This window comes from Jaculus jaculus, chromosome 1 (assembly GCF_020740685.1).
Source record: "Jaculus jaculus isolate mJacJac1 chromosome 1, mJacJac1.mat.Y.cur, whole genome shotgun sequence".
Taxonomy (NCBI): Eukaryota; Metazoa; Chordata; class Mammalia; order Rodentia; family Dipodidae; genus Jaculus; species Jaculus jaculus.
Window position 1 is genome coordinate 130,675,750 of NC_059102.1, and position 15,570 is coordinate 130,691,319.

At 37.2% G+C, this 15,570-nt stretch overlaps 1 protein-coding gene across 2 annotated transcripts in view; it reads right to left on the minus strand.

Moving 5' to 3' along the window:
• The window catches only part of Rabgap1 (RAB GTPase activating protein 1), a 180,840-nt gene that overhangs the window by 88,154 nt on the left and 77,116 nt on the right, over nt 1-15,570 (minus strand). For both annotated transcript variants that reach the window (XM_004662784.2, XM_045140729.1), the window contains exons 11-12: nt 5,039-5,213; nt 1,915-2,008 (exon numbers count right to left, since the gene is read on the minus strand). In XM_004662784.2, the coding sequence (XP_004662841.1) occupies nt 1,915-2,008; nt 5,039-5,213 (269 nt within the window). The remainder of the gene's footprint in view (nt 1-1,914; nt 2,009-5,038; nt 5,214-15,570) is intronic.

The following is a 15,570-nucleotide window of genomic DNA, read 5'->3' on the forward strand; positions in this document are numbered from 1 at the left end:
GGGGATTTTAAAGAGTTCATGTATTAAAGCCACTTGTCTAAAGGCAATCTATTATTTTTCCTTTTTCTCTTGTATACATTTGACATTTCCCAATGCAGAGTGTTTTGCCAAAAAGCATTGTGAGTGCTCCGGCAGATGGTGCCCGTGTGTAGTCATAGCCCTTAAGGGCATACATCTGTTCTTAAATATTGAGGGACAGCTTTACTAAGTATAGTGTATACGATTATAATAGTTAAAACTTGAGAAAAATACAACCCAAAAGCTAACAGGCTCATGAGAGCATATATGACAACCCCATAATCAGAATGTCAGAGATGAGACATGCTCAGATCACTTTCAACAGGTTTCTTTTCTTCCATGGCATCCTGCCCAGGGAGAAAAAAAAACAACAACAAATGTCTCATTAGAGTACCTCTGGTCAGGTTAACTAACATCTGAAGGTAAGGCACTCTTTTTTATACTGCAAGGAAAAACACTCCCTAAAACCTCCTCTGTGGATACACACACATTGTCCAAACATCTTCTAAACTTCTCTGACTACTGTGCATTGTCTTAACCACTGGATATAATTTTTTTAACCTCAGAAAAATTTAATAGGCTTATTTATAAATGCTATAAAGATGAACTCCTGAAACATGTTCACTGACACATTCTGGCTTATATTATTGTTATACATCCTCACATTTATGCTAAAAATTCTCATACTTATGAAAATGGAAAAACTGCCAATGCCTGATTTCTGTACCCTATTCTGCCCTCACAATCATAAACTAAGATACCTTTTGACTCCCTAAGGGGGTGGGGGGACACCTAAGCACTCAGATTTTCCAATAATGGGAAAAAGAAACATTTTCTGAAGACTAAATGGTTTCCCATCATAGTGGATTCTTAAGCACCCGTATGTGTGTGGCCTGCTAGCTGAACATCTTCTGATAGCACTGTTACATGCACAGTGTACAGGTTGGTATCCTGAGAAATAAATCAGATGGGCCTTACTTTCTTTCTATAAAGTACTAGCTACACTCTGGAACTGCAGACTTGTTTTTGGCTCTAAGCAATTACTGGCATTAGATGCTGTAAGGAGACTGTGAATCAGAAGTTCAGTGGACTTCTGAAAGCATATAATTTCACATGTAACCATGAGGTTTCTTCACCCCTTCAGTAGAGGGAGCACACATGTACAATAGCAATAGTCACTAATTGTTTCCTAAGAATTTTACCAACATCAGATTTGTAGACAGTCTGCTTTATGTGAGCCATAGTACAGAACCTCACACTTTCCCTTCAGCTGGAGCAAGAGGCACTGACATTAAAGAGTAGAAGGATATGTTAAAAAGTTCCACTGGGTAGAACCAAAACTAATCTGCCATTTACAATCTCTTCAATGAATAGAAGCTCTTCCTTTTTTTCTGCCTAGGAATTCCATGAATGGCTACTTCCTCTACCAATGGGCATTCACCAGGTTTCTCATATTCTGAGAATTGATTCCAGATCTTCACCGCTATTCCTGTAAATGTCTAAAATTAGAAGTTCAGGGCTGGAGAGATGGCTTAGCGGTTAAGAGCTTGCCTGTGAAGCCTAAGGACCCCAGTTCGAGGCTCCATTCCCCAGGACCCACGTTAGCCAGATGCACAAGGGGGCACACACATCTGGAGTTCGTTTGCAGTGGCTGGAAGCCCTGGCATGCCCATTCCCTTTCTATCTGTCTCTTTCTCTCCCTCTCTCTCTGTCACTCTCAAATAAAGAAATAAAAATGACAAAAAAAAAAAATTTTTAAATTAGAAATTCTAGGATGCAACCCTCATTTTTAGGTTTCTATTATTGAGTCCAAATTGAATATTAGATAGATAAAATTATCTATTCATGAGATGATAAACTGCAGATGAAAAGGAGAAATATTCCATTAAAACTTACCATTTTGATAGTAGTTCTCCCCATGTTTCAAGAATTTTTTCTGCACATTCTTTGGATACATCACCAAATCCACTCAAGAGAGGTTCATCGTTATCTTTAGTAAGCAAAACATACAAAATATTTAACAGAGCTGGATAAGTTTTCTTTTTAGTATTTCTGTGCAAAAGCAAATATAATAAAGCCAGTCTTAGAAAAAAATGTTTTATATCCTGTTTTATTCTCTTTTGCTTTCTACATAGGTCTATATTATGTTAATTACAGAAAAGAACATTTATAAAATTACTGAATTAAATTGTTATGTTCTCTCTTTCCAAATTAAGTAGGTTTACATACAAAAATTTACCGTGGTTTTAGTTAAAATAGTTAAAACAGGGGTTGGAAAGATGGCTCAGCAGTTAAAGGTGCCAGCTTACAAAACTGCTGGCCTCAATTCTCAAGCCATCCACATAAGCTAGAGGCAGAAAGTGGCATAGGTATCTGGTGTTCATTTACAGTGACAAGAGGCCCTGGTACACCCATAGATAAACACAGATGTGCATACAAATACGTGCATGCACACACATGTGTGCATGGATAAAGAATAATTTAAAAAAACCTAAAATAAAAAAAAATTTAAAAATCCTTCAAATCATGTACATTTCCAACAAAGAGTAGAAAATGGTGAGATAAAACATGACACAGTATATAAGGTAACTGCGTTAGAGTATTTATGTTCACATGATGCTATAATAAAGTAAAATACAACAAGCTAAATCTACAGTGAGATCTATGTTAAAAACAAAAACCAAGCCAGGCGTGATGACATAGGCCTTTAATCCCAGCACTTGGGAGGCAGAAGTAGGAGGATTGATATGAGTTCAAGGCCACCCTGGGACTACATACTGAATTCCAGGTCAGACTGAGCTACAGTGAAACCCTACCTTGAAAAACCAACCAACCAACCAACCAACCAACCAACCAACCAACCAACCAAACAAAAACAAGAAAAAATCAGATGGGGATGAATGCAGACAATATTCACTGCCTCTGAAACATAGTAATGATGGATTTTTCCCTCTGTTCTCTTATAAACGTTTAAATTCCCTATATATTGACATACATGAATTTATAATGGAAGATGTAAGAACATTAAAAAGGACCAACAAGAACCATTTAAAATTTAAGTACTTACAAAAGTAAGTTTAAGACTCACTGTAACCTACACTAGCCTTAAGCTTGCTATGTAGCTGATATGACTTAAACTTCTGATCCTTCTGTATCCAACTCCAGAATAGTGGTATTAAGATAACTAAATTGGGCTGCAGAGATGGCTTAGCAGTTAAGCGCTTGCCTGTGAAGCCTAAGGACACCGGTTCGAGGCTCGATTCCCACGGACCTACGTTAGCCAGATGCACATGGGGCGCACACATCTGGAATTTGTCTGCAGTGGCTGGAAGCCCTGGCGTGCCCATTCTCTCTCTCTCTGCCTCCTTCTCTGTCACTCTCACATAAATAAATAAATAAAAATATACCAAAAACATTTTAGAAAAAGATAACTAAATTTAAGTGAGTATTTAGATATTAGAACACAGTGACGGCTGAGAAGGTCACTCAATAGCAGAAAGCATGCTGAGGATTTACAAGCCCTGGGTTCACACCCACCAACCCCTGCCCCTACCCAAGTCACCCATGACAGAGGCTCAAGAGGAACTTTAAAAAGCATAATGAGAATACAGGGGTGTAGCTCATTGCTAGAGCACTTGCCTATGATTCACAAGACCCTGGGTTCAATCTCTAATATCAGAAAGAAAGTATATGAAAATGGGAAAAAATATACTTAAAGAGTTTTCAATGTTTTAGTACCAACAGTATTGAGGTGAATCTATGCCATGTTTCAGTGGGCATATGCCCAGAAATGGATTTTAAAACTAAGTGTCCAATTGTCTTCCAAAAAAGTTGTGCCAACTTACATCTTCACTAGCTGGGTACTTGTTTTCTCATGCATCCTCAAGCAGGTTTGGAGCTTTCTTTTTTCTTTTTAAGTAGGGTTTCACTTTAACCCAGGCTGATCTAGAACTCACTCTGTAGTCCCAGGATGGTCTTGAACTCACAGCGATCCTCCTATCTCTGCCTCCCAAATGCTGGGATTAAAGGTGTGTGCCACTGCAACTGGCTCTGGATTTTTTCTTTAGTATTTAAAAAATATTTTTATTTATTTATTTGTAAGCAGGAAGAGAGAATGGGTATGCCAGGGCCTCAAATAAGAATGGATGGAAGAGCAATGAGCCAGATAAACAACATGGCACATACATGTATGTATATACCCTCCATACCACATCACAAAACACTGGCAAAATGAAAACACACTCAAATGGTCTAAGTGTTACTGGTTAAATCACAGTCCATTCATACAAAAAAATCTATGTAATATCAAAAGAAAATGTACTAAAATTTACAAGGGGTGATATTTCCTTCAAAAAGAGTAGGAAGTCCTTCTACTCTTTTGGATGCTTTCAATAAATCTACACATGTACCTTGATGTTTGTGTTTACGATTCCACATAACTAAGACCAAGGGTAGAGGAGGGAATGCAAAGTTACTTCAAGTTTCAAATGATGCTTTACAACTGCTGGTTTCCTGCCAGCTAAATGTCCTATGGGTAAGAAGCCTCTCTAGAAAACTGTAAGTGCCTTTTCAGAGGTCAAACTTCACAATACATCACGTATCCCTGAATAGTAACTGTAAAGTCCTAGTACCAAATTATAAATTAGAAAATCACAACCGCTATGCCATCTCTCCAGTTCTTATTTCTGTATATTACTTTTCAATAGTGACCATAAACTTAATTCAAAAGCCAAAGTCATGAGAAAAGAGAATAAAAGAATTGACAAATTCTTATTGTTTACCATCGCAAAACACAGTAATAAAATCTCACTTCCCTAACATGATTGTGAGTATCTTAAAATATGGCCAATGTCAGCCACTCATTAACCTCCCTCAGTTCTTGTATACTCAGGAGTACCCAAGACTTTCACAAATACTCACTAAGTGAATTGTAAACATCATTCACACTGTCAACCCCCTGGTGAAGTTGCAATAATAGTCCTCCATCCCCAGGTAAAAATTAAGTTGTCCTATAATTTACCTTCCTCTTCATCATCTTCTGGAGGAGAAGGGATCATTGAGCTCTGAGATCCAGACTGGGGTAGGCGAATTGAAGGACTGGCTGTAGTTTTCCTTTTCTCTCGTTCTGATTCACTTTCCAGACATACAACTTCATACAGAGTGTCAGCATTATTCTTTCTTTCTTTTTGTTTTATCTTGAGGATGAAAAAAACATTATTTATTATACAATAAAATTCTGCTTTTAATTATTGCTTTCAATTTCAGATAGGATGCAAGAATCAATAGTGCTTCATTGAATTCTACATCAGCTGTAACATTTACTAGGAGAAAAAGTATCTGTTAAGACAATGTGAAGACTCTACAATTTTACCTTTTATTAAACTATAACGTGGAACATTCAACAACAAATATTTAGTCAATGTGAAGCATCATGTACATTACTTTAAGGTGTTTTCAGGTTTTTTTCTTCCCACATGAAACTACACATCAAACACTATTATTTATTACTACTACTATTGGTGTGTTTCTACATATATGTATGAGCCACAGCACATGTGTATTGGTCTTGGGATGTTTGTATTCTTTCCCTCCCTGCTTGAGACAGTGCTCCCTTGGCTTATTTGCTTCAAGTGCCAGTCAAGCCTGCCTATAAAATTCCAGGTTCTCTTGGATCTGACTCCCATTGCCATAGGTATGTTGGGATCAGAGACACATGCATCAACTTGCATCTGGCTTTAAATGGTTGTTGAATTCTACATCAACTATTAACATTTACTAGGAGAAATGTTGAACTCAGGACAGCAGGCTTGTAGGCAAGCATCTTTAAATGCTGAACCACCTCCCTAGCCCCTTGAAAACTTTTATATTATTCCATATTACAGTATTCTAAAACATGAAATTTAAGAATAATTAAAGCAGTATAGGAATTTTGTTATTAAGTTGAAAACTATACTTCAGGGTGGAGAAGAGCAAGGGATGAAGGTTAATAGCAGAGAAGACAATGAAATCCACACAAAAAAATGGTAATTACCATTGATCTATATTTTAGTTTTATTTTCAGGAAAACATTTAACAAGTTTACATGCACCTAAATTAAACATTAAGAATGATGGGCTGGAGAGGTGACTCAGTGGTTAAGGTACTTGCTTGCAAAGCCAAATGACCTGGGTTCAATTCCTTAGTACCCATGTACAGGCACATGTCCAAAGTGGTGTATGCATCTGGAATTTGTGTGCAGTGGCTAGAGCACCTAGCATGCCAATTCTATCTTGCTCTATTCTTTCAAAAAATAAATAACTTTGAAAAATTAAGAATAAGGAATATACAATTTAATCAATACAATATTTTAAGCATTTTAACATTCCCATGATGCCAATTAAAGAAGAAAAAAATACAGTGAAACACAGAACAAGAGGAAAACCGAGAAGTGAAACAGAAAACTACAAATTAGTTTTGCCAAGAAAGACACACATTCAAGTAAAAACAGAAATGGTGGAGGAGTAAGAGGGTTATAAGCTACAGAACTTTAAGAGCAGAATTTTTTTTTGTTTTTTACCATCTCAATTTGTTTTTTTAAATATTACCCCAGTCTTGGGAGTAAAGCCAAGATAGTATCGCTTCAAGATCAGCACTTTATTTTCAGGAAGCAGTGAACTATTCTTAAACCAGATTTAGCTATGGAGGCCAGTAGTTTCTGTTGCAATTATACACCTTTGCCACTAGACGCAATAAGCAGCCACATGGTAAACAAGTGAGGAAGGCTGAGTCCCAATAAAATGTTACTGATGAAAACAGTTGTCATGCCAGATTTAATTCTAAGACTCTTATTTACTGGCACTAATTCATCCCATCTCTTCAAGGATTCCTTGACTTTCTAAACAAATACATGCTATTTTTCTTTTAATCTTTTAAAAATATTTTGTTTATTTACTTACAAGCAGAGAGAGAAAAGAGAGACAGAGAGAATGGGCACACCAGAGTTTCCAGCCACTACAAAGAACTCTAGACCCATGGGCTACTTTGTGCATCTGGCTTTATACTGATACTAGTGAATGAAACTCAGGTCATTAAGCTTTGCAGGCAAGTGCCTTAACTGCTGAGTCATCTCTCCAGCCCAGCTCTTTTTCCTTTTTACTGAGCTAATTACTGTTGATAAAGAACTCACATTCTGTGAAATTACACATTAGCCTGTAGGCTTGTGTTCAGGAGATAGGTAAATGATTTGAATCCAATAGAAAAGATAACCAAAAATTACTCAAACAAGTGCTAAGATACAGGTATAGGGAAAGACCTTCTGATTAAGACTCCAGTAGCCCAAGGAATAAAACAAACACTCAACCAGTGGGATTTCATGAAGCTAAAAAGCTACTGTATAGACAAGCAAACCATTCACTGAGTCAAAAGACAAACTACAGAATGTGAGAAAAAAAAAAATATATATATATATATACAGCTATACATCTGATAGATGCATCTAGAATATACAAAGAACTAAAAAAATTACACAATTAAAAAAAATCAGTCAACAGCAGGGAACTGAGCAGAGAGCTCTCCAAGGATGAAATGCAAATGGCCAATACACAACTAAAACATGTTCAACATCTTTAGTCATCAGTGAGATGCAAATTAAAACTACTGTGAGAATCTATCTTAAACAGAGGGCTATTAAAAAAAAAATCAAATGACAACAAATGCTGGCGAGGTGGAAGAAAGGAACCCTATTCACTCTTGGTGGGAGTGCAAACTGGTACAGTCTCTATGGAAATCAGCATGAAGGCTTCTCAAAAGCCTAAAAATAGATCTACCTTATGACTTAGCTATTTCACTCACTCACACACGCACGCACGCACGCACTCACTCACTCACTCACACACATACATGAGTATATACATACATACATACATGTATGTATCTCCTAAAAAAAACTCTATACTGTAGAGACACTTGCTCAGCCATGTTTGTTGCTGCTCTATTCACAAAAGCTTCAATGGAATCAGCCTACATGTACATTAAATGATGAATGGATAATAAAGATGTGGTACATATATGCAATGGACTTCTATCCAGTGGTAAGGAAAATAAAGTTATGAAATTATGAATGGAAAGACCTGGAAAATATTATACTGAGGTAACTCAGGCTCAGAAAGCAAGGTACTACATGTTCTCTCTGATATGTGGATACTAGTTTAGAATACTTAGGTTGTTTGTTGTAGTTAAGTGAACTAGTGATCAGGAAGCTAGAATGAGGCTTGGAGAAGAGAGGAGAGATTAGGAAAGAGGGTATTAAGACAGGTGAGTGGTGGGACAAAAATATAAGAATAGAAAGGGATACTATTCTCCCAACATGAACTATGTGGTACATGCATGACCTATGATGATTACCAATACCTTTACAAGACCAACATGGTTCTGAGCCCATCAATAATCCATTGTGATATGGATGACAGAGGAGGACCAAAAATAAATAAATAAATAAAAATAAAAATAAATGAGACAGTAGGACAGCAAATAACTACAAAAAACCAACATGTCCATCAATAGAGGGCTGACTCATAAGACCAAGATTCATCAAAAACAACATAGTTCTACAGTTTTTAATGAAAACAAAAAAGAAAGAATTAATCTGGATATGGTAGTACATGCTTTTAATACTCAGGAGGCAGAAGCAGGCAGATCACTGTCAGTTTAAGACCACCCTGAGACTACATTGTAAATTCCAGGTCAGCCTGTGGTAAGTGAGACTCTACTTTGGGAGGAAAAAAAAAGAATGAAGGGGGCTGCAGCGATGGCTTAGCAGTTAAGGCACTTGACTACAAAGCCAAAGGACTCAAGTTCAATTCAACAGGACCCACATAAGTCAAATGTACAAGGTGGTACAAGCCTCTAGAGTTCATTTGCAGTGGCTGGAAGTCCTGGCAAACCCATTCTCTCTGTCTCTCTGCCTCGTGTTCCCTCTCTTTCTGAAATAAGTAAATAAATTTTAAAAAATTAAGAAAGAATGAAGGGCCAAACATGGTAGCATACAACTTTAATCCCAGCACTTGGGAGGTAGAGGTAGGAGGATCATCATGAGTTCAAGGCTACCCTGAGACAACACAGTGAATTCCAGATCAGCCTGGGACAGAGTGAAACCCTATCATGAGAAACCAGAAAGAATGAGATCTTTTTGCACTGATGCAGAATATTCTCCATAATACATTAAATGTTAAAAGGTACAAAATAATCCATAATATACTAATTTTTTTATTTTAAAAGATATTAAATATAGGTAGGAATGTTATATTATTGTGGTGGTTTGATTCAGGTGTCCCTCATAAACTTAGGTGTTCTGCATGCTAGGTTCCCAGCTGGTGGATATTTGGGAATTAATGCCTCCTGGAGGGAGAATATTGTTGGGGGCAGGCTTATGGGTGTTACAGCCAGTTTCCCCTTGCCAGTGTTTGGCACACTCTCCTGTTGCTACTGTTCACCTTATGTTGGCCAGGGGGTGATATCCACCCTCTGCTCATGCCATCGTTTTCCCCTGCCATCATGGAGCTTCCCCTCGAGCCTGTAAGCCCAAATAAATCTCTTTTTCCCAGAAGCTGCTCTTGGCTGGGTGATTTCTACCAGCAATTTGAACCTGACTGCAACAATTACCTTCACAAATAGAGAAACTGGAAAGATAAACCAAAGAACAGCAATAATTGTTACCTATGGGATTGAGGTAAGGAGATACAAACAAAAGCAGTTTTTGCATATATATTCTTACATCATTTTGGATTGTTTTTTACCATGTAACTTTTACATATTCAAAAAATAAACTAGGGACTGAAGAGATGGCTTAGCAGCTATGGCACATGCATGGGAAGCCTAAGGACCCAAGTTCGATTCCCCATTACTCACATAAGCCAGATGTACAAGGTAGCGCATATGTCTGGAGTTTGTTTACAGTAGCTGGAGGCCCTAGTATGCCCATTCTGTCTACTGGCTTCTCTCTCAAAGAAATAATTCTATGTAAAGCCAGATGCACAAAGTGGCACATTTGTTTGCAGTGGCTAGAGGCCTTGGTGTGCCCATTCTCTCTCTCTCCCCTTGCAATAAAATTTTAAAAAGATGTAAAAGTTACTACATTTGTATGTGTGTACATGTGTGTAAATGGATGGAAAAACTGTAACATGTATATGGTTTGATAATATCCATAATTTCAGGCACTCATCTACAGTCTTGAAATATATACTCCATGTGAAATACTATATTGAAAGTTACCAAAAGTAGCATAAAACACCTACTGGTAAATACAAAGATAAAACATTACTTTTACAAAGGAAAGAGCCAAAAAGCACCACCTTAACCAAGTGATCACAATTCCCATCAGGAATAATGGAAACCACCTCCTAAGTTTGCAGTGAAAGAGCACAGCAACTTAATTGATATGTTTATTGTATGCTAGTTTACTGTATGTGTGTGTGTATGCAACTGCACACATAGCAGAGACAGAGCAATGAGAAGAACAGACTTCCAGTTAATTTTACTACTTGTCTACATGGTTCTTCTATCATCATGTCAATGTCTTCACTGATAAAATAATTTTATGAGATTAACTTCCCTACGGTTTCTATGGCAATAAAAATTCTTTCATTTTATATCTTTAGAATCTTTAGTTGGGAGACTGGAGAGACGGCTTAGCCATTAAACACACATGCTTGCAAAGCTTGCTTGACCAAGTTCAATTCCACAACATTCAAGTAAAGCCAGATACAATGTAGAGCATGCATTCACAGTTCATGGGCACTATGGCAAGAGACCCTGGTACACCAAACACACAGAATCACACACACAAATTTTAAAAAAATCAAAAAAGAAAAGCCAAGTTGGCTTTGTGTCCATCTTACTGTGTTCACCATTTGGCAAATTTCGTCTTTACATCATTTTCCTCTTCCAATAGATAGTACATGAATATTTAACTCCAAGAAAGCAGTCTTTCTTTCCCTACTAATTTTAAGTTGCTTTTCTAATATGACATCATCTTAATACAACAATTCCATAGACAGGAAAGCTTCCAAGTTAAAAAGGAGGTAGTGAGTCACCTGATAATTTTAGTGAATGGAAAAACACATTAAAATATATTTATAAAACTGTTTAACAAATAGGAAACACTGTGTATTTTGTGTTAAATTCTACTTGGGGGGGGGGTGGAGAGATGGCTCAGCAGTTAAGGTGTTTGCCTACAAAGTCTAAGGATCCAAATTCAATTCCCAGTACCCATGTAAAGCCAGATGCACAAAGAGGCATGTATATCTAGAATTTGCTTGCAGTGCTGCATCCATCCTCAATCTCTCTAGCTCTCTCTGTAAGCAAATAATTAATTAATTAAATAATATCTACTTGGTAGTATTATTTCCTATTTAGTCTTATCAGAACTGAAAAGGGTTAAAATTTAAATAAATCCTAAAAGACTCCTTTCATAAAGACAAAACTAACTAGTTTCTATGGCAAGGATCCTTATTGAGACTGACAAGGCTTATATTTGTAACTTGCTCACATATGTCTGATAAAACATAGTACTTCTTATCTCTTCATATCAGTTTCCTTGTCCATACAGTGAGAATAGTTATGTTATCTTGTCATGATAGTTACATAAGACAGAAAAGCAAGGAGCTAACACAGTGATGGTCACAGTAGGTCCTCAATTAGTTGCAAGTAAATACTGCCATGAATCTATAAAAGGAAAAAATTTAGTTGATAAAATTTACAAGGAGTGAGTGAGATTGAAAGTATTTGTAAGTACTCAAAAACAGTAAAAATTCATAAAATTAGCTTACATTTTACATAAGATTAACAGTGATGTAAGGTTCTAAGACAGTGAAACATTCAAATTCTTCACACTTTCCTTAAATTTTCCCTTTCCTTACTCTGTCTGATAAATCTTAGACAAAAAGAAAAATGTATTAATTAGTAAAAAATGAAAGATTAACATCAGAAATGTTCTGTCTGTCCCTCTACCCCTTCTCCCTGCCCTTCTTCCTCTTCCCTCCCTCCCTCCCTCTTTCCTCTCTCCCTCTCCCCCCGCCCCATACACACATATTTGTTTTGCAAATAAAATCTTGATAACCCAGCTTGTGTTTAGTAAGAGTCCACAGTTGTCCATCAAACTACACTTGGAGTATGATTTGGGCTAGTTTATTCCATCATGTCATATTTTCATAGTCTAATTAAAATTTTAAGTAAATAAAAAGTACTAAAAAAGACAGATACTGTGTATTTTTAAATATTGCACAGAATTAAAACTTATCAAATATTTACATAAAACCATATTCTAGGCTCAACTGCAATATTCTTATAAACTCATGCAGTCTGTGAGGCCACAGGGAACAGAACTCAAGGGAAATGCAAGATCAAGAAGAGTTTTGTTTATATTCAATAACATAAGACTAAAGAAATAATGTAATTAAAGGGACCTTTTCTTGGTTTTGTGTGTTTCATGTGTGGTATATGTACATATGTGTCTATAGAATTATCTGTGTGGAGATTCATGTGTGCTGTGCACAAGCATGACATGGCCAGAGAACTTAGGGTGTCCTTCTCTTAACTATTACTTGTCTATGTACTTCCTTTGAGCCAAAGACTCTCCTTTAATCAGAGATGCTGTCCATCAGCGAGCCCCAGTGATTCTCTAGCCTTAACCAGAGTAGACTGGGGTTATAGTATATTTTGGAGAATTGAACTTGGAAGTCTCTGGCCCTACAGGCTCTCATGTATAAGTTGCAAATGCTCTTAACTGCTGAGCCATTTCCCCAGTTCATACAGGCCTTTTAATAAAACACAATTTTGCACTAAAACATCATAGAATTAATTTCTATTTCTGCCTCCTGTTCTATACACTTTTAAGAATCTTGCTTGCTCCCTAAATTTGTAGTGATACTTATATACTGCTTTGATTTCTGAAGCACTCTTTTCATGAAGTTGATCATCTGAAAATTTGATAATGCTGGGTGTGGTGGCACAGGTCTGTAATCTTTAGCACTTGAAAGACTAAAGTAGGAGGATTATGGGTTCAAGGAACTACAGAGAAAGACCCTGTGTCTAAATAATATATGTTAGTGTTGTTAAAATTTCATGACTGAGTATTTTTCATTACGCCTGTGTCCCGTAAAGGTTTCACAATACCTCTCAATTATCATACAAAACACTGGGAACTAGTCTGTGTATGATATATTAGCTTCTCATTAATGTCACATTAACATCATAAGGGAGATTCTATTACTACTGCCAATTTACAGTTGAGTACACTGTGACACAGTTAAAGAAAGTTGCTCAAGGATCTTAAAGCTGGTCAGTGGTTAAGATTCATGGACTCTGACTCTAAATCCAAGAAAATGACCTATGCTATTTCACTGTTTCCATAGAGATTCAGGTTTTTTCTGTTTCTTAAGACAACAGGAGAGGGGTTCAAAATTTAGCTCCATGGAAGAGATTCAATTCTCAGAATCCTGGATTCAATTCTCAGAATCAGGGGTTGGAGGTAGGGGATCACAAATGACCCCTCCGCTATCACCTACCAAAAAGCAAAAGAGAAAGACAACAATAGAAAGAGTTCTATACCTGCTCTGCTTGTTTTTGCTTTCTAAATATATCCAGTAGAACTATGTGGATACACTGGAGACAAAATTGTATATACTTTTAGAGGAAAGTAAATTCACGTAAATCCACAGGATGGTTTGATTATGTAGAATGAAGGATCAAATTTACAGGCACTACAGCCACATAAGACACAGAATGATTACAAATACAGCCCAACACAAGATCTTAAACTTGGGGCTGAAGAGATGGCTCAGTGGTTAAGGCGCTTCCCTGTAAAATCTAGTGAACTTAGTTTGATTCCCCAGGACCCATATAAAGCCAGACACACAAGGTGGCGCATGCATCTGAAGTTCATTTGCAACACCTAGGGGCACCAGTGTACCCATTCTCTCTCAGTCTCTCTTTGCAAATAAATAAAAATATATCTGAAAAGACCTTAAACTTATTTAAAACATTATAATAGTTGTTTTTGGAACTCAACTGCATGGTTCTCAAACGTAAATTTATATTTGTGTAAGCAACTATTAGAAGATGCCCATTAACAGAGACACTAAAGGCAAGCAAGCAGAGCATTTGAGAGTGAAATATGAATAAGCATTTATTGCACTATGTGAAGTATGAGATAACCTGAAAATTAAGTGAAGGACCTCTCCTTAAGGACTTAAGGAAAAAGATGTGATCATTTATATTAAATGTTGCAGACAGGTAAAGAGATGATACTGAAAATGACAATTTGGGTTATGGGAACATTGATTTCTTTCATGGATTTTCATCTCACTGTATGTGGGCAATGGGGAATCGAACTCAGGTTGTGGCTTTGTAGGCATGCATCTTAACCACTCAGCCCTCAAGTCTGAGTTCTGACAAAGTTAACTGCTGACTAAGAAAAAAAGATGCTTTTCAAAAGAGCCTACCAAAATGTGGAATGCAACAATACATCACTTACAAAAATTAAAGTATACTATGAAATTACAAAGCAGACATAGGAACAGAAAAAATATTATTCATCACTTTTTAAGAATTAGCAAAGACCGGGCTGGAGAGATGGCTTAGCGGTTAAGCGCTTGCCTGTGAAGCCTAAGGACCCCGGTTTGAGGCTCGGTTCCCCAGGTCCCATGTTAGCCAGATGCACAAGGGGGCGCACGCATCTGGAGTTCGTTTGCAGAGGCTGGAAGCCCTGGCGTGCCCATTCTCTCTCTCTCCCTCTACCTGTCTTTCTCTCTGTGTCTGTCGCTCTCAAATAAATAAATAAATAATTAAAAAAAAAAAAAAGAATTAGCAAAGATTTCTGAAGTAATAGTACTACAGTGACAATTAAGAGTTTAAAAGAAAACTTGCTAATAAAAGCACAGAAAATGTCTGAGAAGAAACTATTACATCAAAGAAAGGACAGAAAAGAAGGAAAGAAGAATGGACATTTTATAATTTGGATAATTCAGAAATGAAAAATACAAGTTCTAAAACTCCTTTTTTTTTGAAACAAGGTCTCACTCTGTAGCCCAGATTAACCTGAACTCACTTTGTAGCCCAGGGTAGCCTTAAGCCCATGGCAATCTGCATGCCTCTTCCTCTTAAGAGTTGGGATTGGGCTGGAGAGATGGCTTAGCGGTTAAGTGCTTGCCTGTGAAGCCTAAGGACCCCGGTTCGAGGCTCGGTTCCCCAGGTCCCACGTTAGCCAGATGCACAAGGGGGCGCACGCATCTGGAGTTCGTTTGCAGAGGCTGGAAGCCCTGGCGCGCCCATTCTCTCTCTCTCCCTCTATCTGTCTTTCTCTCTGTGTCTGTCACTCTCAAATAAATAAATAAAAATTTTAAAAAAAAATTAAAAAAAAAAAAAGAGTTGGGATTATAGTCATGAATTACCATGCTCTAGAAGTTCTAAAACTGTTAAAAGAAATCATTCATGGGCTAGAGAAATGTGCTTGCCTGTGATGTCTAAGAAGCCAGGTTCAACTCCCCAGGACCCATGTAAGCTAGATGCACATGGTGG